This window comes from Haemaphysalis longicornis, unplaced genomic scaffold (assembly GCF_048455015.1).
Source record: "Haemaphysalis longicornis isolate Haplotype H1 unplaced genomic scaffold, Haemaphysalis longicornis Haplotype H1 scaffold_9, whole genome shotgun sequence".
Lineage (NCBI taxonomy): Eukaryota > Metazoa > Arthropoda > Arachnida > Ixodida > Ixodidae > Haemaphysalis > Haemaphysalis longicornis.
Window position 1 is genome coordinate 131,388,285 of NW_027526460.1, and position 26,032 is coordinate 131,414,316.

The 26,032-nt window shown below is 47.3% G+C and overlaps 1 protein-coding gene across 1 annotated transcript in view; it reads right to left on the reverse strand.

Annotated features, from left to right (window-relative positions):
* Positions 1-4,307: 4,307 nt before the first annotated feature.
* Tmem43 (Transmembrane protein 43) overlaps positions 4,308-26,032 on the reverse strand; it is a 29,120-nt gene continuing 7,395 nt past the window's right edge. Inside the window, exons 3-13 of the mRNA XM_077684566.1 lie at positions 24,074-24,187; positions 23,357-23,488; positions 22,329-22,423; positions 21,342-21,391; positions 17,668-17,734; positions 16,973-17,043; positions 16,205-16,320; positions 10,352-10,411; positions 10,165-10,266; positions 6,772-6,889; positions 4,308-6,487 (exon numbers count right to left, since the gene is read on the reverse strand). Of these exons, the coding sequence (XP_077540692.1) occupies positions 6,294-6,487; positions 6,772-6,889; positions 10,165-10,266; positions 10,352-10,411; positions 16,205-16,320; positions 16,973-17,043; positions 17,668-17,734; positions 21,342-21,391; positions 22,329-22,423; positions 23,357-23,488; positions 24,074-24,184 (1,116 nt within the window). The 5' untranslated portion in view covers positions 24,185-24,187 and the 3' untranslated portion in view covers positions 4,308-6,293. The remainder of the gene's footprint in view (positions 6,488-6,771; positions 6,890-10,164; positions 10,267-10,351; positions 10,412-16,204; positions 16,321-16,972; positions 17,044-17,667; positions 17,735-21,341; positions 21,392-22,328; positions 22,424-23,356; positions 23,489-24,073; positions 24,188-26,032) is intronic.

Here is a 26,032-nt window from a genome sequence, read left to right on the forward strand (position 1 = left end):
ACGCCAGAAAACATTCATTGACGCGGATGGTGCTGCCGTCTGGGAGAGGTAAAGCGAAGTAGTGCATCATGATGCTAACAAGCGCTGACAGTTGGCATAAGCTGCGTCGTAGTGACGCTGACGGGCGAATGGCGCGAACGCCAACTGATTTGATGCGAAGAGAAACGCCTGCGGGTAGCAGAACGCGTTTGCGCGTGCACGGTTCAAGCTACAAATTCTACCTCGCATTCCACAAGCTAAGCCTGTCGCGACGCAACCGTCTGCCGTATACGCCACGGAGCAGGATCGAAGTGGTCGCACCTGTCCTGAAGCGAGTACGCTAGCAGGACGTCGCTCGCCAAGCACACCGGCAAAACAGCCGCCAACCCGCAAATCATGCTGCTTTCGCTGCACATTTCACTTTCATGCTTCACCGATTCCTATGACAGAGGAGCCGACCACAATTTTTTTTTTTTACTGACTTTTAAACTTGAGCATGTCTTCTGGCAGAAACATTTGCCTGACAGCTTGATTAATCGATTGAGTTGTGCGACAGCAAAGCAGTACAGTGCTGTTTAGAATCTACCACGATATAAATGTAGGGTCATTCATTTTGGAGTTATCGTTTAAAATAGGGAAAATGGCTGGGTCAGAATCAAGGAGAAATTGGGTGGCAAAATCACTGAGAAATTCGTTTTATTTTTTTTTTTTCTATGAAGAATAAAACCTTTTTTAGCATTATTACTTTTGTAAGATGCAACGAGCTTTGACACAAATACATGCAAAAAAGAAAGGTAGGCATATTAGGTACGCTATCGCCTTCATTGTGCCGAAACTAATAAGCTGCTCTAATTTTCAACTCAAAACTTCACCACCCCTTCCTACAGAAAGTTGAGAGAAGCACGAAAGCTCTCCGACATCAAAACTCCATTAAAAGGGTGTTGAAATTTTCACTGAAAGCGTGTCCAATCGATCGTCAAATTTTCGAAGACCCAATTTGCAAACGGAGAACAAATGCACGCGATGATTTTTCACGCAATAAGTCAACGCATCCCCGAATGATCTAAATGTACACTGATAAGTAGGTTATGAGATAAATGTGTACTATTTTATTCCTTCGTCATGATTGGTGGATGTCTTATCTAGAACCGTTTATTTTTTTTCGATTTTGAAGGCAACCGTTTTGACACAGTGGAAGCCCGATTTCTTATGTGGTGTGTCCAGAGATCTTATCAGAGCTTTTCGTTCGGCCAACTGGTCTATGTGAACTGCATTAGTTTTTTGACAGGACGCCATCAGTCCCACTACAAAGTTTTCGCTCTAATAATGTCAGCAGGGTATTTGGTGCTGTAGGCTGGCATGCAGGCGTCTAGTAGTACCCACCACCATGACGCAGTGTCTATAGGTGGTATTCACTGAAAAGTTTAGCTGTCAATTTCTTCGCTTGGCAACACTGGAAACGGCCACGGACATGGCGTGGCTTGTGCTACTGCGGCCGCACGCTGAAGGAAAGAAAACACCGGCGTGCTTCGTCTGCTCCGTTTCAACCCAATTCTGAACGGTGGTGTCAACACAGATGTTATTAATCGCACTCACATTGGAGTTGAGGCATTACTTTGCGTTCGGTGGGGTAGAGTGTGGGGCGTCCAACACATATCATGTGCTTAGCACGGACAAAGACCGCCATCCCGTGGAGCCCGACGTAACCAGTGACGACGCACTCACATGGTTGCCTGCATGCGTGCCTCGCTAGTGAATACCACCTATAAGGTGTTGTGCTGCTCAGCCCAAGGACGTGAATTCAATCATGGCCGCAGTGGCTGCTTTTCAGATGGCGACGAAAGGTGAAACGGCACGTGTATGGAGATTTTGGTGCAAGCTAAAGATCCACAGGTGGTGGAGATTAGTCTGGAGCCTTCTGCTACATATATACGGCACACCTCATAGCCCATGTGCACCTTTGGCACATTAAAGGGGCCATGCAGACAAAACACAAGCTTGCTTCGGGTTTTATGGTGCCCCCAGCGCTTGTCCGGCAGCAATCGATGCTGTATTCACCGAGAAATTAATAAATTTAGGTTAAAGTTTTGATTCTCCAGCCAAATCGTGTTTTAATTACGTCAGCATTGAAGTCATAAGTGCACGTATTCAAACGAACTCCCACTGCATCATTCAGTTCTGCAGCCTTGCCTTTCCCCCAGATGGCGCTACCGTACTCATCCACGAACCGTTGTCCAGCGTAGCTTTGTTTTTGACCCTATTTGTACCCGGCTTGTTTTTGTTACTGTAGAAAGTAATCATTTTGTGAAACATGGGGTATCCTCAACAAACAGGGTCACGTAAGACAACGTCGCTTACGCCAATCAGCCAGTGTCGTCTGAGGCAACCCCGAAGAGCTGCAGTGCTGTGCAGCTGAAACAAGCATGGCGTGCCCAGTGCCAACAGCAGTGCGCATCGCTACTTATATGCCTACGTGTATTTCCGCAACTTTCACTGTTTACGTCCCCACCATTCTTACTGCTGTAAAATAAATATGCATTACATTTAGGTGCAAATAGCTCCTTTGGCAAGCTTATAAGCTGTGCCTAATTTGCGTTTGCTTTTGCCAGCCTCAGCCAATCGCAGAGCTGGCTGGTAGGACATCATAGGTTCTGTTGTGGGAAATGGGCTAGTGGGTCGCAAGGCCATTCCCTTTTTTTCCAAATTATAAGCTTATTTGAGTGAAGTTTACCTTAAAAGTAGTGTCAGTATGATTCTAACGAGGCAATCTTTCGAATAAACCATACTTGTGTTTGTCTGCATGGCCCCTTTAAGTTAGGGCTGCCATGCCAGACTGGAGTGCAGATGTTTACACTTCCATTCGTCAGGTAGCCATAGACGCTGTACACTTAATTAAAGGCTTATCTAAGCAACGTTTACGTTAAAAGTGTTGTCAGTGTTGTTCTAAAACGGCAATCCTTTGAATGAACCAAAACTTGCACTTTGTCTTCATGGCAGGACAAGAAATCTTTCACAGAGTAGGTAGAATTCTCTGCATACAGAAAGGCCAGAGGGTACTGTAGGCAAAGCAACGGGTCAGTTCATGACCTGCATACACCCAACGACACCAGCTGAATAAGTGTTGAGCCAAGGTATTTTGGGAGATAGTATATTCTGCAGGTAAGCACCTGTGGCACTCCCCCCTCCCAAAGGGTGTATTCTGGTTCTGGTTCTGATCCACAGACCTCCCCTTGACACCAAAAACCGGCTATAGAGGTCATGAGAAAAAAAAAAAAGGGGGGGGGGGGGGGAGGCACTTCGCGAGCCTTCCCTCCCATGGGTGGCCACTTAAAAATTATTCTCGTGCCTGCTTCACCGACAACTGACCAATGCTAAGCAAGCTGGCACTAAGTACAATAACCCCGGCGACAGATGAAATCAACACACCAGAGCCTCAGACCATCACATATCGGTCTTAATTTTCTTGCATATGAACTTGCTGCCAGCTTAAAATGCTTTTGATTAAACTTTGTTTTAGTTTAAATTCAACTGCTTATATGGCATATGCACCATCGGAGCATCCTGTTTACAAGCACAAGCTTCTGCGAGTTTTTGCTAAAGTGCTCTGCAAACTTTTTCCCTCAGCTTGCGTTCAACCCACCACAAAGTTGGCTTTCCCTCATTATGCAGTGAAGTATCCTTTACAGGGAGTTTTCAGATCGGACTGTGAGGGTGGCACAAAACCATAGTAGCCTCTCATGCACAGCTCAGAGTGAAGCTGACCACAGCCGTGACTCTGGGCTCCCTTTGACAGTGTGCAGAGAGGATTTTTTTTTATCACAGTACACTGCTCCCTAGGAAGAATGGGATGGTGAACGACATCCTCCTCCATCTCCTATCTACGGAGGCCAGGGATGCGTTGTCCAGCAGGACATTGGTTTGTCACCATCTCATTCTGAGAGTGTGCGGTGCATTCAGGTGTGCACGTGCTTGCATGTGCATGTACCACCAATTTGTGTAAAGCTTATCTGACACTCCAGTTTTTGCCTCTTTTCACCACTTCCGTGAATGGCTCATTGCAGAGGGGTGGTTAGAATAAAATTAGCAGCCTCAGAAAAATAGCACCAATTGGTGTTTACAGCCCCGAAACCCTCCAATACGTAAATGCGTCAAATAAATCTGAACTTGCATGAATTTTGTACAGCTACTATTTTTATAACCACTGAAAATGCAGAGTGGTGTCTATGCCAACCGTGCGCAAATGCATTGTAACAGGAAGCCCACAAACAACTTGATCTGGGACAGAAAGGCCGGTGTACAAACACTGGCACTTTCGTAGAACACCAAGGTTTGTATTGGAATGTGCAATTTATTGCAGACACAAGTGCCAACAGCGATAATCACTCTCAATAAAACAGAAAACAAGGCAGATAAAAAGCTTTCCCCAGTCCTGTCCCAACATATATAGTATACGTAAGAATAGGTTGCTCTCCCGGCTATGCAAGGAATGTGTCAAGAATTGTACGGTAGTGGCAGAGAATAACAAAAGAAAAATAAAATGTTCATCACACATTGTAAATGCTTTGATCAATTGGAATTGCTCTTGAAACTGGTCGTCACATGAAGACAGCTCGACACTGCGAACCCAGTCCAATGTGGCTCACACAGGGCACGTTAATAATTATGTTCGCAAAAAAAGAAAAAAGAAAAAAAAAGAGCATATGAAAATGCGGTAAAGCTTGCTTTTCAAGGCACTTTATATCGCAAAGCAATTCCTAACTGCAGAATTTAGAGTTCTTATATACTGCTTGCTAAATCATCATCAGAAACATGTTTCTGTGTAACTGGGTTCTGCATATATTTATATGTATTTATGAAGACCAGGTAAAATGCACGTAGGAGGTATACATTGCAAACAAACAAAATGCAGTGCCATAAGTTTACTTTGCCCCACTCAGGCTAGTTTTGAGACTCCACAGACAAAACAAAACAGTCATGCCAGACTTTGTTCAACAAAGTCTTCACACTAACAAGCAATACAGCTCGGTATTCAACAGACAAAAGAAAGGAGCCCAACATTTTCGGACAGGTCCACTAACATTTGCTCCAGTGCCTAAATTTTGTAGACTAACATAAACACGAGTAACTAACAAAAAGGAACCCAGCCTCCACATTTATGGAATATGCTCTATGCTCTAGGTTACAACGTTCGTATAAAATTCTCACCAACAAACACACACAGAGGGGCCGAAAAACCGGCCCACAGCAGCATAACATGGGACGACAAAGTGCAACATTGGCGGCCATTAGAAGCAAAGCACCTACCAACAAAAGCAGCGGCCACTCTTTTACGGGATCACAAAAATACTTTGGCACGGAATAAACCGCCCTGACTACGTAACCCTGTGCCGAAAAAAAATAGGTGCCGACAAAGCCAACATACTTGCGCTCTCGTTGCAAAAAAAATAAAGACAACTGTAAATAAAGAAGATATGTTGGTCCCATCCTCAGCAGCCCAGAGGACAGTGCTGACTAGATATAGCCCAAGGTAACACTATACATACATCTATATATAGTATATCTATTTATAAAATGCATGAGAAGCTGTGTTCTTGATACTGCATAGCGCTGTGTCCAATGTTCCTTTCCACATGGGAAAGATCTTGCACATGAATTGGACACAGCTTTGACGGGGTGCAAAATGTGAAGCACTGAAACCACAAGGGATGCATCTCTGACACCCATTCTTTTGCAAAGCAGTGCTTGCGTGTTATTGCAACTAGCGCCATTAGCCAAGCTGCATAAAATTACACCCTAATTACAACTGGGAATGCTCGTGGCTCTTGTGCAAGCAAAGCATTCATTCCCAGCTTCCACGACTGAGAATCACGAAAGCCGTTCAAATGAGATTCTTGACAGGCTGCGCAAGGGACTCGCAAAGCGAAGACGAGGCCCAAATGGTGACGTCGGCTACGAATAGCAGCAGTCCACTATAAATTCCTGCACAGATTTCGCGCTCCTCATCACAGCATCGAGCAAAGTGGCCACTGCTGGCTAGGCCTAACATTTGTGGTCCAAATACAGTCCATCACAAGTTTGGCCATGTTTTATCAGCTCAGATGACATGCATCGAGTGAAAGTTGTTCCACGGCACACGTCAGCAGGGCAACAAATCATTCCGTATGCACCCCCCTCAATATCACAAGACAATTTCACAATTCATAAATGCGTTCCTCCTGTACCAGCGCCTGGTATCTCCTTCAGTTGGTGCCGAATGCCGACCCTAGACCAGCGTTGCGGCAAATTTGCGGGAAAAGAGAGCGGGACCGAGGCAGCTAGGCGCTGTGGTGGTGGTGCAACCTCCGAGCGGTGACGAAGGGTACGACGCAGGCCAGCAGGGCAGAGGCGGCGTGCAGGGGCCGGGAAATAGCCCAGCCACACAGCACGAACAGCAGCCAGGCGTACACGCTGAACTCCATGGGCGAGCTCTCCGCAGGAATCAGCAACCGCAGCCAGGGCAGGGCGTCGGCTGCGTCGAACAGGAGGGGGCACAAGCTGAAACACTGGTCTTCTGTCACCAGGCCTTTTCCCTACACTAGGGCGTACGGTATCGCAAACTTGCATTTCTGCCGGCATTAATCTCGCGTGAGAAGAGAAGGAAAGCAACAGGTCGACTAAACCTCGGTACATGCCGCGCAAGCAAATGCTAGTCTGTCATGAACGTTGCTCATCTTTATCTGGGAAGGACGTCTGCTGCTTCAGCCAATCTTGTGGCCTGCCCATTGTGAAACAGCAGGTCATTCTACTACTCACAGGGCACGTGGAGCACGGGCGACAGCAGCGAGAAGCCCATGAAGGAGACGAACCAGGCAATGCTGCGGAACAGGAACGTCGACAGGCCGTTGTCCGCATACGCCTGCTTGAACATCACCTGTGGGGCCGGGGGGGTTGAAAGAGGAGGCCCACACAGCTCAACCCCCGAACGCACTCCCACACAGCTCACCTAAAGACATCACTAGTTCGCCTTCTAGAGCTGTACGAGAAACACTTTGCGTGGTCTGTGGTGACATTGTTAGATGTCAGGCACTAATTGTTGTACAGGCCTCATGAAGGTTATGGCAGTGTATCATTTTTACAACAGGAGTGACTCCCATTCTCATATTCCGGGGCCCGTTTCTGCATTAACTCCATTCCAAGATGCACTGCACTGACTGAGACAACAGTAAGCAAACCTTGAAACAAAACTTCAAACCTTTTGTCTCTAAGACGGATCTCGTACTGCACCAAATTTCACGCATTTCCGGTTGATACAGTTCGCAGGAAGTTATAAAAACAACTGGCGAGTATCAAACACAAACACCAAAACACATGACTTTCGATAAGTGGAGCATGGTTCTATAAAATTTCAGCGACTTGTGTCCTAATACAAGCATCTTCACATTTCGCCCCACATGATTACCAAGACAGTTCTATAACTACGTCGATGTTTATTGCATTACAGCTTAAAGGGAACGTGAAGCGGTTTTAGAATTAAAAGAAAAGTTGACTAGCAGCAAGTACACATTGAATAGTTGCCGTGTACGAAATATTTTCGCAATACATGCAATAGAAGCGGCGCAATGCGCAAGCAAAAGTGGCCCGATGCCCCGCCCCCATCTCGCCGCGCGATGCCGGAAGACCCAACAGCGCGGGCGAAAACCGGCTGAAAAACGTCATACCTGGACTTCCGGCCGGATCGGCCGCCTCTGCCATGCTCTTTTCGCCGTGTTTCCTTGTGAATGATATTTGTTGTTGTTATGGTTGATAGCACTTATTTGTACAACTTTCATGTTCACAAAGTATGCACGAACGCCAAACGAGGCATACGTTACCATGCCGTATTCCTAAGCAGGATAATGCCACGCCAGGATGTTTGATAACCCACGGAAGCGACAACCGAGATGGCTGTGCTTGATGACAGAGAATATACTACACTACGTTAGATACTTTGTAAAACGCTCCAGTGCGTTTTTCGTATTTTTTTTTCTCTTTTTTTATGCGATAGACGTGAATGTTCAAATTAGATGCTAGATTTAGGAAGGATGGTGAATACTGCTGTACTTTGGCCCGGGATGTTTCTGTTTCGTTCAGTTCCAGAATCAAAGTCACATTTGTTCAGGAAATACCTGCTTTGTTAAACGCGTTGGTTTTCTTTCCCTATGAGCTTAGAACAATGTACAAAAACCCAAGCCTATAATGCTGCGGAGGCACCAGTATGCTACAATGTTTTCAGAATAAATGCAACTCAAGCAGTAAGACGCCACTCATCGGCGCTGCCCAAATGGCACGCGCGCGCATGTGGGTCTGTGTATGGGGATGAGTAACGGGGCTGGGGTGGGCGACAACGAACAAAGGAAATTCGGAAGCAGAGTCCGCTTGTTGGTTTATGCGTGTACCAGCAACATATGTCTCGCATATACGTTTACAGTGCATGAACGCTATTTTTTCGCGCAGTGCACATACGTGCTTTTTGCTGGTAGATTGTTTATAAAACGCCGCTTAATCTTCGGCATAAATGGTTTCGTATATAGTAACAAAACAGTTTAGGCAGTACCTAATATTAACTATGCTGGTTGCCTAATTCATAAATATTTTTACAGAACCCTTTAGCCGACGCCACAGTCACTGCTTTGGGGTTCTCGGTCGTATAAAGCAAATTTAAGCTCCAAGATACTTGAACCAACAGCACGGGAAGTTATAAAATAAACTTGCAGTCATGTGCGAACAATAAACTGCAAGCTAAATTGCCGAAAAGGCAAGCGCCGCTGCCGTGCGATCGTTCCCAATGCTTCCGACAACCCGCGCGGCCGAAGGGTGTCCTCCTTTGACGTCATGATGGGCGCAACCAATCAGGGGCGTCAAAACACGAAAAGCGCGCATCTTTCAAACGGGACCGCGCGTTTTGCAAAATAAATGCTGGTTGGACTCATGTTCGATAAAATTCAATGTGATATTCGGAGTCAGTGTGCAAGAAACTACATAAACGTGCCTCTACCTCAATTTTTTTGGAAAGCGCTTCAGCTTCCCTTTAAAGTTACAGCTCTAAGTGAATGATATGCTCCCACTCCTCCCGTAGCCACTGCGATTGCCACTTGGCTCTGAAAAAATAAGTGCAAAACAAGTTGCAATACAAATTGTTCAAAACAAACTAACAAATTCCAGCTAGTTTACCCGCTGGAATACAAAAACACTTCCACAAAGTGTCATCGGCAGTTTCATCAGGCTAAGCAATTCAGAACCCTACAAGTCACATTTTGGAAAAAATCACAACTGAGGATTTTGTGCATATCGGTCAGAGTAACAATTACACAGGCACCCTGCAGTCATTTCAGCCACACTGCGGGAATATGGTGCAGCTATTGCCTTTCATTTCTTCATGCGATGAGGGCAAAACAATGTATGCGCTATTCTCGGCACTGTCATTACGCTCTGGCCTCGCGCTTGTGCTGCCCAACGTTGAAACTAACTCTCCCTCAAGACAGTTTCTGCATCCTGCAGTTTCAGTAAAAATAAAAGATGACCACTTAAAGGAGCCATGAAGAGAAAATACAACTTCGTTTAATTTGAAAGAACTAGGATTCAGTATCTCACTCAGTTCCATTAGAGGCACAAAAAATGTTTTTTAACGAGAAAAAAAGCAAGTATTTAAAAACTTTCAAATTTTGCGCCACAGTGACGTGTTATGAGCAAGAATGACGTCATACGGGCCAAGAATAAAACACTTTTCAGTGCGTTAACTGCACGTTAGCATTCAAGGGATGTGGTCAAATAGAACTAGAGGCCCTATTACAGACGTCCAGTCATGTGTCGTCGCGACAGGTCAGTTAAGCAGCCGCCAATCGCCCAAACAAGGTTCCGTGATGTCATAGAAAAGTTGCGGGAAATTGGATAGGGGGTCGCGACTGCTTCACACGTTTTCTTTAATATCTCCGTTATTTGTTCGAAGATTGCGATGATATTGGTATCATTGCTATCGGGACTAAGCAGTCTTTCTAATAAACCCAACTTGTATTTTGCCTTCATGGCTCCTTTAAAACAATTTCAAATTGCATAAATGCTTATTAATTAGACCACATACTTGGGGACATGAAAATCAATACGGAGTAGCCTGAACCGAAGGCATTTACGCGACACCTGCATGACAGTCTATGCGGGGAGAAAACTCACTCGTGCCGTCACATCGCCCAACTCGAGGAGCTCGACAAGCACCCCGGCGGTCGAGATGAAGGGGCGCAGTCGTCGGCCATCACACTCGGACACTATGGACACCTGCGGCGACAAGGGCCTCATTAGTACCGACAGACACCTGCAGCAAAGACGACCCGCTCTGGAAGGTGCACAGCCCCCCTCATACCTGATCACCGTGGGGCCCCAGAACACCGGCCACGTGGAAGGAGATGCGCACGTCACCCACCTGGACGGAAAGAGAGAGCGGACAACCAGAGGGTGAACCGTCTGCACGGGGCGGCTGCACCCTCCGATTCAAGCGGGCAACCTTTCTTCAAGAAATGCAACAAAAATGCAAAAAAAAAGAGGAAAAAATCCCGGGCCATCTCTACTAAAGGGAAATTGATTGATTGATTGTAGGGTTTAACGCGCCGACGCAACGCAGGCGATGAGGCGCGCCGTAGTGGAGGGCTCCGGATTAATTTTGACCACCTGGGGATCTTTATCGTGCGCCGAAATCTCGTACACACGGGCGTTTTTGTTTTTCGCCTCCATCAGAAAAGCAGCCGCCGCGGCCGGGAAACGAACCCGCGACCTCGTGGTCAGCAGCGCAACGCCTTAGCCACTGAGCCACCGCGGCGGGTTACTAAAGGGAAACCTGGGGAGGGGCGACGCATGCAGTGCTTAAGTGTATTTATTCTTGGTGCTTTGGCGTTTTTGCCAATGGAGATGGAACCGTCGCGGGGTAGAGGTATACAGTTTTGCTGTAAAAGTCTCTTGTCTTTGAAGCACGAAGCTCTCCAGCGCGAGGCGCTGGAAAACGAGTGTCCCAGTGTTTTTTTTAGTACGTGCTTCAAAGCACTCCAGGGCAAGGTGTAAAACAAGTGTCCCGGTGTTTTTTAAAGATGCGTTACGTTCTGGCACGAGGTGTAAATGAGTGTCCCCGTGTTTTAGTACCGTGACTACACGAGACGACGATTACAATGATGACAACGATGGCAGGAGACGCCAACAGCCCCAGCCTCTAAGGGGCTTCGCCCCTAAAACCCTCGCTCCGAAGGATCACGCTCGCACCACTGCCCCCGACACGCATAAAACTTTTTGGTGCACAGGTGCCCAACGTTTCGCACCGAACTCCTGGATTACAAGCTTCTAACACTTTCCCTTGCTCCTATGCATCCATGTGCCATTGTTAAGGGCTACAGACACATCGTGACATAATGATGCCAGCTATGCAAACAAGCAGATTAAGAAACAACTAGCCTCGTGCAAAAGTCGTCAAGACACATGGTCAACCCGTTAAAAAGGCTCTTTGCCTTTTAAAACACATTCCTGTCTTCCTTCGTTTTTCAGAAAGAGATTAAAAAAAGTGAATCCAAAATATTTCCGATTTTAGCTCAATAACAGGCATAGACCGGGGCCAGATTCTGTTGAGCACAACAGATCACCTGCAACTGGCCGACTCGAAGCCTTTGAAAAAGAAATAAACAGAGGAGCAATGGCTTTTGACGTGCATATTTTTTTTGCATGGCTTTTGACATGATTTCTGACGTGACCACAGTGGACCAGTGGTTAAGGTACCGTGCTGCTGAGCCCAGGGACGATGGTTCAACCCAGGAAAGGTGGCTGCATTTTAGATGGAGGCGAAAAGCAAGAACACCCCTGTGCTGAAATCTCGGTGCACATTAGAGATCCCCAGGTGGTCTAAATTAATCCAGGGAGCCCTCCACTACAGCACATGTTCACAGCCCAAGTGCAGCTTTGGCGTGTTAAATCAAATCTATGCTAGCGCCAATAGAGTTAAAATATGGATGCACTCATAGGCAAGCAAGCGCCCGCAAGCTGGAAAGTACACAAACAAGCAGCTTCAACTTTCCCTGTAAGCTTCCGAGAACCTTGTTCAAGGCTCCCACTCCCGGCAGGCTTACCTCTCACTTTGCTGCTGTGTCAGCACTCTTCTACCTATGTTCATGAATTTTATTCGAAAGTTTCTGGGAGATCCATCAAAAAGTACGATGGCTTACGCGGTACATTACTGGTGAGAAAAGACGCAGCAGGCAACTGTGACAGCCGCAATGCGATTTCTTTTTTTTATTGCCAACCTAACCCAACGCCTGTTAGCATGTCTGTTCTGACGAAGAACTCTTATTGCAAGCCTTCATAGATTCAACATCTTAATTTAGACTCAGTGCGAGGGTGTGAATGGTTCCACATTTGAAAATATGTCCAGGGTGTCTAGCAAATTTCGTAATTCAATTTCCCTGACTTTTCCAGGTTTTCCATGACCATTTTAGTTGAAATTCCCTGACCAATACAACACGCGCCATTTTGTGGAAACGGTCCGTGAAGCATATAAAAAGCGTAGAGAAAAGACATTCTATCATACGGAAAAACACATTTGTTGCAAGTGCCCTAATTCTCAAAATGCACTTTGATTAATTTCAGTTTGCTCATTGAGGTTTGCTTGCCTTCAGTTACGGCTTCAGAGTTTATTTCATCTTGCGGGATAGAAACTTCAAGTTGCGCTTCAGCAAGCACCTTTTGCTTTTTTTCTTGATTGTCCTGGCTTAACATGCAACGTGAACCGCATGGTGCGTTGCGCGTGCGCGTTGCGCGTGCGATTTTTTGACGCCCGCGTCAACGATTCTCGCACGCGGCAACTTCTGCCTCGCTCAGAAAATGACGCGCGTCGCGCGCGGCAGTGGGAGGAGCCTGACGACTTGCACCAATGGGGAGCCGCGCGCCTCATGGCGGCAGTTTCGAAGCTCTCGAGGCAGCTTGCTGGCTCCGCCAGACATGTTTGTTAAGGCTTACCTCCCCGGCAGGTATTGCATGGGCCCTTTCAGTAGCGGCGCGAATGACGTTTTATTGTACCGTTTTCGCCCCCATTATAAGCTCCTTTACCTCACGAGCAACTTCATGCGTGCCTTGTGCGGCATTTTAGAGAGCGCTTAGAAGCGGTCGCTCGAGCTCCCGTCACCACTTCGCGGTCGAAGCCACCGCCATGTTGCCGCCGCCGGCAGCACCACGCGCAGCGTGCGGGTAGTTCCGCGGCAGCGTCAGCGCGCCTGTGATGTGCGCGGCGCGTTTTCGCGAGCAGAAAACACCCCATGCGGTTCACTGGGTTCGCGCTAAACCATGTTTCTTTTTGATTATGTAATTCTGGCTCCTGATGTCATAAGGAAGTTCTTTCAAAATTAGCCCCCCAAAAACGCTGCCTTTTAAAATTCGCTGGAGAAACAGCCCCGTTTTGCGTGCGATTTGGGCACCACCTAGACGTCCCGCTGCCGCAAATGCACCCAGCAACCTAAGCCAGGTCCGTGGACCGCACGGCGAGTTTCTGCACGTGATTCGTGCGCGGTATTTTCACGGCCGCGTCGACGATTTCGTGCCTGCGGTGGCTCCTTTCCTGCACAAGCGAGTGCGTTTGTGCCTTGAGTAGCATTTTAAAGTGGTCAGAAGCGGCCGTTGGAGCTACCGCACTACTCCGCGGACGGTGCTGCCGCCATGTTGCCACCGCCTGCCGCTCGGCACGCACCGTGCGGGAGGTTTCCGCGGCGGCGTCAGCGCGCCTCGAGCGTACGCGCCGCGTTTTCCCTTGCAGAAAAACCAGAAAACGTTTCATGCGGTTCACGCTTTCGTCGCGCGCGAACGTGTTACGTTCGGTTTGCGTCCGCGTTGCGTTCGACTGGTTTCCCCTATTCTACAACTGTGTGGACAGGCCCCAAAGTGGCTTTCCCTAACTGGTACTACTTGATTCAAAAATTCCCTGACAATTTCCTGACTTTTCCCGGTGGCTAAAACTTCCCTGACTTTTCCCGGTTTTCCCGGTCGCTAGACACCCTGCAATGTCACACCAAAGCTTCTTCCCGGTGTCATGCACACAAACCTGACCGCAAAACGCAATGCAAAAGATACTCATTTCTCCCATGTAGTGTACTTTTTCCTGCCAGATTTTACAGCGGTGCAGCAACCCCCTTTTTCAAAAATCAACACCAACTTGCACTAAGGGCAAAAATAAAACCACGCTTTCAGAATTAAAATTTGAGAGATGATAGAAAAGAGTAGCTTGATAATAACATCTCCCATCTAAATAAGCTACATCAACCTATAAATACCTTCTCTAAACAACAAAAAGGTTAATGAAGTGTGGCCATTTCACCTCACACATGCATTCAATGCCTTTAATTTACTTCTGAAAACCACCATCACAAAACTGGAGCATTTCTCATGCCTGTGTGTATTAAGCGTTGGAACTTTTTTCTGCCAACCAGTAGTCAGTTTTAAGTCTCACCCACAGAGCAAGATAAACAGGAGCGCCGACTTCGCTCTCTCCTGCGGGCTCTTAATGTCCATTGTCCATCACTCGCGGAGCGCAATGTAGATGGCGCAGCGAATGGTCCGGTGGCTAAGCGGCCGGCGTTCCCCGTGCGCTGGCGGGTGCGTTGGCGGAACGCATTTCGTCGGCTTTTGTCGTCTGCTTCGCGACGGTAGTTTTGGGCACGGAGTGCTTTGGGCCTGCGTTGGCGCCGCTTCGCGTTCAATGCGCTTCTCCTTCTCACGGCTTGAGTAACTTGTTCGACAGCACCTTCTGGGTAACCCGAACCCGAAGGAATTGAGTGGTCGTACGGCACAGCAAAGATGCGTTAAAAATTGGTTTGCATGGCGGGAAAACAAAATGTAGAGCGCACATATAGACATATGGCTGCTATACAAACACTACCTCTTTTGCGCAGTGCTTGCCGAAAATGTGACTCCGTTTTGTAAATTTGTGAACAATTCGGCTGTGTTTTAACAGGTTTTACAAAAGGCGAAAGGAGCAACTGGTTCTGATCACTAGCGATTATAAAAGTTGCCTCAGCTTTCTCGCCGTTCTCCAACTTACGTCCAAAACAGAGTGTGCCTAGAACACGGACTGGCACTCACACGCTCATCAGAAAATAACAGAAACGCGATAACATCACCTGCGACTGCCCGCGACGTAGCAATCTGCTCAAGATCGAGGCCCTGACAGTGCGGTCTTTTCACAAGCCTTCATTTCGCGATATTTGAATTCGTCCGGACCCTATATCTCTGTGGTGATGACTCGCCAAAAGAAAAGGTTTGACGAGCCGGTTGTTTTGCTGGTCAGCCGCTTAAAGAAAAAAAAAACGCCGGGAACCCCCGTAGGCCCAAAATTGCAGCCATACAAATCGCAGCATTTTTTTTGGAGTCCACAACGTTATCGACGAGATAACACGACCGTAGAGCGACAGTGAACATCGGGCGGTAAGTTGCGGTATGAGTTACAATGAAGGTTGCGTTTGATATTCTTGGGTGCCTTATCAAGATGACTGTTTTTGTACACTTATTACAACAGGGCAGCCGTCCAATTCAGTCATTGGCACAGAAATGTGTGTCTCATTGCCGTTTGCCGATGGAGACTCCGGGCGAACCTTGTAAGCATTGTTTGTGCGCAGAAGCGGCATAAATAATTAAGAAGGCGGCCGGATAACGGGCCAACAACACAGGGTAATTTTTGCGCTGCATCGATTTGTCGTAAGCAGAATCACGATAGACTGCATGTTGTGGCGTTTCATATTACTCTTGCTCATTCTTTGGTGATTCTAAAGTCGTCGTCGTTCAGTTGCGTCTTACATCTGCTGGGTTAGTACAATATTTTTAGCGGGTCTTCATAATGTCAGAATAAACGCCTCCCAATAGGGAATAAGCGATCGCCATGTATGCGGTGGCGTGTGATTATCTGCGCCGTCTATTCCGGCTGCGCACGGGTGTTTAAATTCTGCGCGTGCAGGCATTCCTCCTGCATAGTAGGACTGGCATACGACAGATGTCGTTGTGAAAGAAACGACGCCTCTGGGGAGAGCAAAGAAGGGAAGAGCAATGTACAGAGGCACAGCGACGAGAGGGCAAACGAAGGAGGAAGAGAGCAAAGGGAAAGCTGGGCAGCCGGCGGCGCGTGGACATTATCGGCCCGAGCAAAAGAATTTTTCTGGGCCACAGTCAGCGCTCCTCTTTATATCTTGCTCCGTGGTCTCACCTGTGGGCTCTCCAATGTTCCCCCCGAGCTGGTCATGTAGATGTATTTTTCCCTCGCATCTCCAACACCAACGACTTCATCCAAGGGGCGGAAGTTGCTCACCATCGAGACCAGACCTGTGCAGAGGGAGAGGGAGACGAACACACGCTTTGAAGGAGAGTAAAAACTACACCGCTTCGAAGAAGAGCGAAAAAAAATTACGCCCACCTCCCCTCGCGGGAACCCTGGTGTGATGCGACGCTGAGGGGGGTTCAAGCGCCAGCGGAGAGCAACCGTCGACCGAAAGGCCGCCGGAGAGCGGCACACCGGTTATACGCGCAGCGCGCCCGAAGGAGAGGAGACCGCGGAGAGAGAGAGTACTGCCCATGCGCCGGCGCCAGTGTGTCTGCCGCGGCTATGACGCAACACAATCCAACACAATCCACTTTAATCCAATCCAATCCAATCCATTCAAATCCAATCCGATGCCCCTCGCGAGAGAGGGGCATCGGAGAGGAGAGGGGGTGAGCGGCGGCAAGCGCAGCTCGCACGGCGAGGAGTATGGGGGAGGGGCGGACGACAACAACGCCGACGACGCTGCATGGACAAGGCGAGTGAATGAGATGCAGTCGCATCTAAAAGATGCCAGTGAAATAACTCCCCACATACATGGAATCCAAGTGACACACGGGGCATCCGGTGGTTTCTGAAGGTCACACTATCAGCCCCGGGAACTACAGTGGTTAACAAAAGCATGCAGGAGGTAGCGTAGCGAGAATCGCCACTCACTGTCGGACAGTTGGAGTTGCCCCACGTGGACGTCAGTCAGCACAAACTCCTTGCTCTCCACAGGAAACTCCCTAAGGGCCCAATGGGAAAAGGGGAACTTAAAACGCAGCTCCACCGTTCAACACACATCACTATTGCACCAAGCGCTAGACAAAGTGCGTGCGAATAAGGCTCAAGGCCTTTCTATGATGCAGACAAGACTTTAAATGCACAAAGCATTGCATAATACACAAAAGCAACTTAGATCTCTGCACAGTCAGTGTGCATCTTTCCATTCAGAGGAGGAGGAGGAGGAGGAGGAGAAGAAAAAAGCTCATCTCAGATAAGTGTGGTATGAATACGGGGATCTTTCCCACTTCTATCCACCTCCGCGCTCCTGAGCTTCTGCAACTTTGATAATTGCAGCAATAAGAAAACCAAGTTGCTGGGCTGCACCAAGATCATCAGCCCATGAATTTGAACAGACAGCTCTAGAATAAATGCTGAATATTGAGCGTCAAATTATTAGCTTTCATTTTGCCTGCTGCAAAAAAGAAACTGCTGCTAATTGTGAACAGTCAAGTTACAGTCATCACTGCAGGGCAACGGGCTAGGCATTAAGTCACTCGTAAAGCGACTGCAACAAGAACGCACTCAAATTTAAATTTCGAATTCACTTGTAAAAAATACTCATCCAAGAGGCGAGAGACCCTTACTTGGGATTCACACACGATATCTTTGTGAACGGTGTGCTGTCCACAAGCTCAGACCTCCAGTCAAGCTCTGCAAAGGGTAAAATGTTGGAGCAGCCACAATTGATGGCGAGAATGAGTAACAATAGAATGAAAAAAAGAAAAAAAGAACGGCAAAATAAGACCGCTAGAAGTGCGAAAAGCACAACAGTGAGATTCACAGTGCAATCTCCGTACTGTATTTTTTAGACTACAGTACAAGTCCCACAACCTGAAAACGTGCTTGTAGAAGTTGCACCTTTGATTTGGATACACCTGCCATAAGTAACTGATCCTAACGCATGCCTGTTTTTGGAGAAATGCTTCCGAAAAGCCACCCGCCGCGGTGGCTCAGTGGCTAAGGCGTTGCGCTGCTGAGCACGAAGTCACGGGTTCGATTCCCGGCCGCGGCGGCCGCTTTTCTGATGGAGGCGAAAAGCAAAAACGCCCGTGTGTACGAGATTTAGGCGCACGTTAAAGATCCCCAGGTGGTCAAAATTAATCCGGAGCCCTCCACTACGGCGCGCCTCATCGCCTGCGTTGCGTCGGCGCGTTAAACTCTACAATCAAATCAATCAGCTTCCGAAAATTACAGGTGCACCAGAATTTGCTTATCTGGGCAACCATAGTCGCATGTTGGCACAAGCAAAGCATCAAAAATTGCGAAGCCAACAGCTATCCCCGCATAAAAAAAACAAAAAAGACGGCTTTTGCACAGAATGAAGCCAGTTCTTCAGTTGTGTTCCACGCAAAAGCAATTCCAACACACGCACAACAACAACAACAAAACACAAAAAGAAAGGGGGTTTTCCAGTGCAAGTGTGTTATCTGCAAGTCACAAAAGCTGCATGATGCTTGTGTGAGGCGGTCTGTGCTAATGACCAAGTGCTTCCTGCACCGATCAAAACATAAAAAAAAAGTTCATGCAAGTAGCACCTGCTTTGCCCGAGGCTCTTCTTAGTGACAGCACTTTGCACTGGTAAAGAGAGGGCAGTCAGCTTAGAACCTTGCAGCGTGCCCTCATAAACAGTTATTTTAATTGTCTCTATGGCCCCTTTAATTGCTGTGAATGTTGTGCAGACTTTCATCTAGTACTAGTGGCTGTACATAAAAAACGTTTTAAAAAAGACTGATGTACACAATGTAGCATGGTATCAGACGCACAAAAGAAAATTTTGGAAAAAAAATAAAAATAAAAATGGTGACGTATACACTGAACAATACGGCTGAGTAAGGCATCTGGTATTCAGTCAAGCCACACAAATACCAGGATAGCCCAAAGCGGCCAACATACAGTAAACCCTTGTTACATATACAGAAAATCATCAGGACGGGCAGAAGGCCTCGTTATAAGAGGCATTTCGTTAGAAGAAGGACTTTGCACTGCATGCACTTCAGTTAGGGCCATACACACTTCCAATAAAATTTCATTATTTACTGTGCATCCTGTGGGGACCCCGTCGGTCCCCATAACTTGCTTAGAGCTAGTAGGCCCGGTCGCACAAGGGATGTTCCATTCCCCAACCACGAGGCAAGGCGAGTCTCCCCTCAGGAAGCAAACCAAGCCGGCAGCCTACGATGGCTTAGCGAGCTCGTGGGGACTCCATCCTCCGTCCAAGCTTGGGACAGCCACCCCCTTGTACATAGTGCATATTTGACCGACTGCGGAGTGAAGCGCACTTCATCGGCTTCGCCTGCCTCCGAGATCGTCATTGGCACCTTCTGGCGAGTCGATAGGACCCTCAGCGACGTCCACGCGACGCCACGTGGTTGACTGCGGCCCTGGTTCTCGTGTTCTAGCATATTAACCCGGTAATACAGCTCATTTATAGCTGCCAACACCACAACCAAAAGGTGCCGGATAAATATTTTTTGTCACAGCCCACGCGCCATTCTATAACTTCGGGTCAGTTGCGCAATTAAAGAGACACTGAAGTGATTTGTAAGCATTGCGGGATTACTAGCGGAAATTGCAGTCCGGAGTCCATAGGCCATGTTTCGACTATTCTGAGCACGTTTACGTGAATTTATTTAGTAGAAGAATCAATTCGAAAATGCTGTCCTCCTCTCCGCATCCTCGTCCATTTTCTGTGGAGTTTTCGTGTGAAGTCAGGAGGAGATGACAGCTTGACTCGAGCTACTGCACGGCTCGCTGACCTTCCGGCAGAGTCAGTCGGCCCAGCATTTAGTCCGCCGGCCGCCGACGGGTCATCGCAATTCGTTCGCTCAGTTGAAACTAAGCCACGATACGTTTGTGAATGGAAGAATGTGCCTTTCTTTACTTTGTTAGTTTGCACGCTGTATCTAGCTCCAAGTCACGGTCGCTCCACACAAGCGCTGCACAAGCGCACATGTGACGCTTTGCTGACAGGTACGCTTGTAGGAAAATATAAGGCCACATGAAAACGGGAGAAGAGTCAATGAAGTCAATATAGGTACTGATACTTTTACCGTACAGCATAAAACTAGGGAGCACGAAGCACTTTTTTGCGCTGGGAGAACAAGCACAGCAGTCAGCAGCATGACCACACATCTGCGAACGCTTTTCCGTCTAAGAAATGCAATCGCTAGACGTGAGATATTGTGGAAATTTGGGGGACGCTTACTGCACGAGCGCTATACAACAAATAGTCACCTAAGCTGCTTGAAATGCTAAAACTAAATAAAAGTGTAAACTAGTTATACATTATATAACTTATATTTCCAGAGCTGTCAGCGCTGGCTCGTGGCCGAGTGGTCTGGAGCGCTAGGTGTATTATTTAGCAAGTCACAAGTTCGAATCCCCGAGGGTACATTTTTTTTTTTTTTTGTAAGTTCACTTTTTCATTTTCGGCCGATGTTTTCTATACTGAGTTCACCATTTTTGGGCCATAACGTTCACTGCTCCACTAACTAGTTCACAGAACATATGCAGGCTGACACTGACGCGCTAGCGAGTTCTCGTTGGCGTGCTGCTGCCATAAGCACCGACTGCTTGCCGGCAGTGAACACAGGCCAGAATCAACAGACCCTTGGCCTGGTGCGAACACGCTTTTTACGATACAGGCATGAGTGAGGCAAGCTCCAAATGTGGGGGAAAAGCGCATGGCATTTGAGCGTCTGCGGTGATGCGGAGGGCGTTCATCCACTGCGTAGGCCTCGGCTAGTGATTGCTACAATTCCAAGCCGTCCTGGGAGGCTTATCTTAGGCATTTTACGGCCGACAACATGGCAGAAGCGCGGTACGATGATTACTGAGGTATTGAGAATGCCCATCCAACGATGCCGTTGGATGTCAAGCATGTTGTTTTACAGAACCAAAACCGAAACTTGTTTGAATGCTAACCTTGGACATCGTCCAATCAAGGTGCACCTCCTCCCGTCGTCACAGCCTTTAGTTGGTGCGGCCGCGGCATACTGCGCATGGTAGTTTTTCTTTCGCACTTTATAAAATAATTACCAACTTATCAACCGGATAAATGATGAAAAGTGTGTTAATTTGAGCCAGTCTACGCAGTGCAAGCAAAACTGGCAGCTTGAAAAATTCACTTCAGTGTCCCTTTAAGGTAGAGAGGCTTTCTCAATGCAAATCTGGGCCACGAAAAAAAAATTCACAATGCAGTCAGCGCGCCACAGTGTCAGCCAGCTTCCCTTTTGCAAGCTCAACAAAGTCCACCTACCGTAAGCATAGTCTTGCTCCATGCTGATGCCGTCTGAATCGCTGTACTGCCTGCAAGAGTAGAAACACTGGTCACAATGAATGGAGACACTGTTGCTCGTGCCTGGTGGAAAATGCAGCCAAAAGTGAAAAAGGAGGCAGCCAAAGATAACATCCAAGTTGGAGGTTCTTTCTCCTGATCCATGACACCTCCTCTCTTGCTGGTAATCCTAAACTTTGCAAACACTGAGTTTGTTAAATGCAGTACAGGCCCCACTCAGTTTCTAAGAAACAAAATGACACACCGGAAAGTTTTGAACACTTCAATGCAGAAGATCTCTCCCAGCAGTAGCATTTTAGCCAACGGCAACACTCCGTCCACAGTGCTTCAGGGTAATGAAGGCATGCAAAAGTGATGCCAACATTTCTTTAATTTTTGCACTCTAACTAAAACCTAAGCAGGCTAAAATAAAATGCCTTTAGGTCACATGACGTGCCTAATGCGCAAAAACAAGTGAAATGTCGCCACCTATCAATCTTCACTATATTACGCGGCAGATTAAAATCATTTCCTTGGATGATGTGACGTCACGGTTGTGTGTCACGTAAGTGTGGGTAAAAAAAAAAGGAGAGAGAAGAAATCGATGACCACTGGTATCTGAGTGAATGCATGTAACTGCATGGTACCGATCTTTTTACCAGAACTTAAGTTGGAGGTGAATTGTGAGAGCAATGTATGTAGGATATTCTTTGTTTTTATCTGTAGGTGTAACGAGGGCAGCTACATTTGGAAATTCCCACTGTGGTTTCTCCTGCCAAGTATCTTTTCAAACAGCCAAGCTTGCTCTCTCGTCTCAGTCTTCCTGGACCTGGCCAGGTGAAAACTCGTTCTAGACAAAACCTGGAGGCCATACCCTATCAACGAACCGTGAAGGCATTGTGAATGTGCATGCTTAGTGAAAGTGCATGCAAGGCATTGTGAAAGTGCAGTGCACTGCACTCCCCCCACCTGTAGATGCTCTTCTCGACCCACTGATACATTTCCACCAGGCGGCGAAGCTTCACGGCCGCCACCGAGACGTTGTACACCTCGTCCACGGCCACCTGGGAATTGCAATAATAGTAGTTGGTCCCTTCCACTTGCCTGCCCAGAGCAGTTCTGAGCTAGGGACGTTCTACAAGGGAAAATAAAAAAATACACAGCTGCTCTGGAGCAGTTGTGAGCAGCCCGAAATGACAAATGAAGGAGACCTAATAATTCAGTCTGAGCCACTCAGGTGTTACAAGCTGTAAGGCCCATCACTTGCGCCCCCCCGCGAGAACAGCGAAAAGAACAGTGTGGCACACTAAAGCATCATTCACACAGCCGTTTTTCACCCCGTCATGTCACTGTCTTCCGTCATGGGCGACGGTTTCTCGGGCGATTTCTCGCCAAAAATGGTGCGATGACAATGGGAAGCCGAGCTGTATGTTTCCGTTCCGTCAACACGACGGGACCACGCCTCGCGGTAACCCAGACAATCAGAAAACAAATTTTTACGGCTAAATTTAGCGAAAAGTGAGCACACGTAAACATCTAAGCCATTTCCTTTACTTTTCAGATAAGCAGGCCCACTTCCAGGCTAAACTGATCACTAGGCAGACGACCCCGTACTCTGATGGAGAGCTCCAGTATGAACACTACTCCGTTACGTTTCCATCGCAGTTTTTTGACGTGGCGGTGCTGTGACGGAGAAGGTGACGATGTGTGAATGAGGCCTAAGGGTTTCACCTTTCTGGGCAACCATCCCGCTAAGCCAAGTCTTCACAGTGCGATATTGTCAGTACGGGTTGAGGCAATTCCAAATCGCTCCATCCCACAGGGTACAGCACGCGCAATACTGCGCATGAACTACATGATGATTGAGGGGGCATTCATAGGTGTAGCTCTCACAGATAGAACATTCCTCCACCTGCAACACCACTCTGCCCCCCATGTATCTATCGATGAAGTGTTCCTCCCCCCTACCCACCTGGAGAGAGACAGAGCACACTCGCCTGCCTGGAGGAGAGGTGTCCCGTGACGTGGATGAGCTGGGTGGCGTTGGTGGGCACGGCCTCGTCTTCCTCGATGTGCACCACCTGCTCCAGGGCCTGGTCCAGGGCCTTGCACAGGGAGCCCGCCCGGTGCTGCAAAGCATGCACAACACCACGCAAGGCTGCTCTGGGGAAAGGCACCGCATCTCCCCATGTTCAGCAACTGCTAGAAGGGGATGAACTGAAGCAGAAAGGACTGCACCATCTGGGAAAGAAACTTCAGCTCCACGGGAAAGACTGCTCAAGCACGGCTGACTGCATCTCAATATGCTGACCACAGTAAGCGCCTTCCATCCCTTGCCCCCTGTGAAGAGGGGCAGATTGTGAGCAAGGAACCTGCATTTCAACCATTTTGCTTTTGACGTGGACAGTGACTGCTATTTTACGCCTCAGGATAAGATATGCTATATACCTACTATATAGCCACGAAAGGTGGGCGATAGCTCACTCAAGGTGCACCACATTCGAAGACACTGACAACTGACTGCCACACGCTCAGTTTGTTGCTGCAAGGCACACCGCACGTGGCTGCCCAAAGGGGGTTAACTTTGCAGGCCCCCAACACTGTCCGTCGTTCAGCATAGGTAAACGTCGCAAACAGTCAGAGATGCCCAACACAACCGACACAGGCGATGGGGCAAATGACACTGCCAGAGGAGCAGCAGCCAGCCGCAGTACCTCGTTCCAGAGCAGCAGGCAGATGGCGGCGGCCACGAGGGACAGCCCTACAGCGTACGTGAACAGTACGCTGTAGTGGGACGGCTCGTCCACCGCCTCCGACGGCTCCATCGCCTGCATTTAAAGGAGGGCGGTGGGAGGGGGAGAGGTCAACCGGTCAGGACTAAGGGGAACGTAACAAACTTGACAAAAGCACACCCCTCCCCCCTTTCCCCAACCACCACATCCCCAATCTCTTCAGCTACATGGCAACCTACATTGTATAAACCTACATTGCATAGGCCTTAGTATAGGCCAAAACCTGAAGATGCCTTCTCACGCCGCAAGCGGCAAGCACAGGGTTAAATCGCCACATTTTTGGGGGCCACTGCCAATCTATCTTACTGCGAGCAGAGCACTGGTCTCACTGCAACCTCAATCAAGGAAGCCTGCTTGGCTGCAAGGCCAAGCAGACTTGCAGCGAAAAGGGAGATAGCGCTGGTGTCGTCTCCCTGATTCGTCCTTGTTTCAGTCTGCACTTGATTTTCAATGTTAAAAAGCCAACCTGAGCTGTAGTGCAGCTGAGTACGCGCTTTAAAACCTCGAAAATTATTTCAACAACAAAAAATACATTTTCAGTTTTCAACTCCTACTTTGTTGCCGAGATGTTTTTAATTGAATATGTGCGAGAGCCTTTACCGGCAAGACTTTTTTTTCCCTGTCAGTTGGGGTGAAACTGTCTGGTCAAGAATTATCGAACTTTAAACCTTACTGCCATTTTACAGCAAAATCCCCTAGCTTTCAGCCAATACACAACACTGGAGTACCCCGAACTTCTAAAATCCATTTTTTAGTTGTTGTTTTTTTTTAAATCTACATTAAAAGAAAAAGTGGGAATGTTGTGATGAGGTTCCACTGTTTCAAGTATTTGTTGCGTCACATTGCTGAAAAACATGCTCAAATGGTAGTTCTGGCATCATTCTGGAAATTTCTTTTCTTATACTTAATGCCAGAGATGACCACAAACACTTCCCACTGTGCCATCAAATTCACAAATATTTTGATGACAGGAACCATGTTTTGCCACTTTTCTTTGCACTTTCTCAAAACATGATTTCTTAAACCTTATATACTTTTATTGAAAAAACTACCGCGTGCATCTCAATCAAACTTTGTATACATCCAAATAAGTGATGAGTGGAACTACAATCTGAAGCTAAACATTGCAAGTTTTTTTTTCATAAAATAAAACACATTGTATTGATTTGATTGATTGTAGGGTTTCACGTGCCGACGCAGCACAGGCAATGAGGTGCACTGTAGTGGAGGACTCCAGATTGATTTTGATCACCTGAAAATCTTTAACATGCGCCGAAATCTCATACACACGGGCATTTTTTAAAATACATTGTAAATAACACAGAAAGGTTTTTTTCTCAAAGAAATAAAGATTATAGTAGACTGGCAATGCTAGCAGTCTAAAAAAACGAAAAAAAAAAAAGCTTTATACCCAAATAATTTTTTGATAGAATCTCACTTCTCTATTTCCAGCTGTTTAAGAAGTTCACCAAAATTTCCACAATCTGCGGCCAGCAGATTAAGAGGAAATGGTACACTACAATAAATAAATAAATAAATAAACAAATAAATAAATAATAAACAAAAAAATAATACAGAATGACAAAAGTTACATTTTTGTGCTGTCCAGGGCAAGAGAGGTCAGTGTAAAAGGTTTCACAGTAAGCTTCATAAACCTATGCTTTTTAAAAACAGCTGAAGACCAATTTTTGCAACGCTACTTTCAAAGTTTCACCACACTTTAAAAGCGTTTTGCTCCTTCACATTTTAATAATCCGATTACAACAAGCTTTCCCCCTCCAAACAGACTGGACTGGTTTGTGGGGAAAAGTAAACGATGCCTTTGTGCCAGCATTAAAATTTCAACAGGCTGCTAAATTTTTGAAAATCTGGAAAAATTAG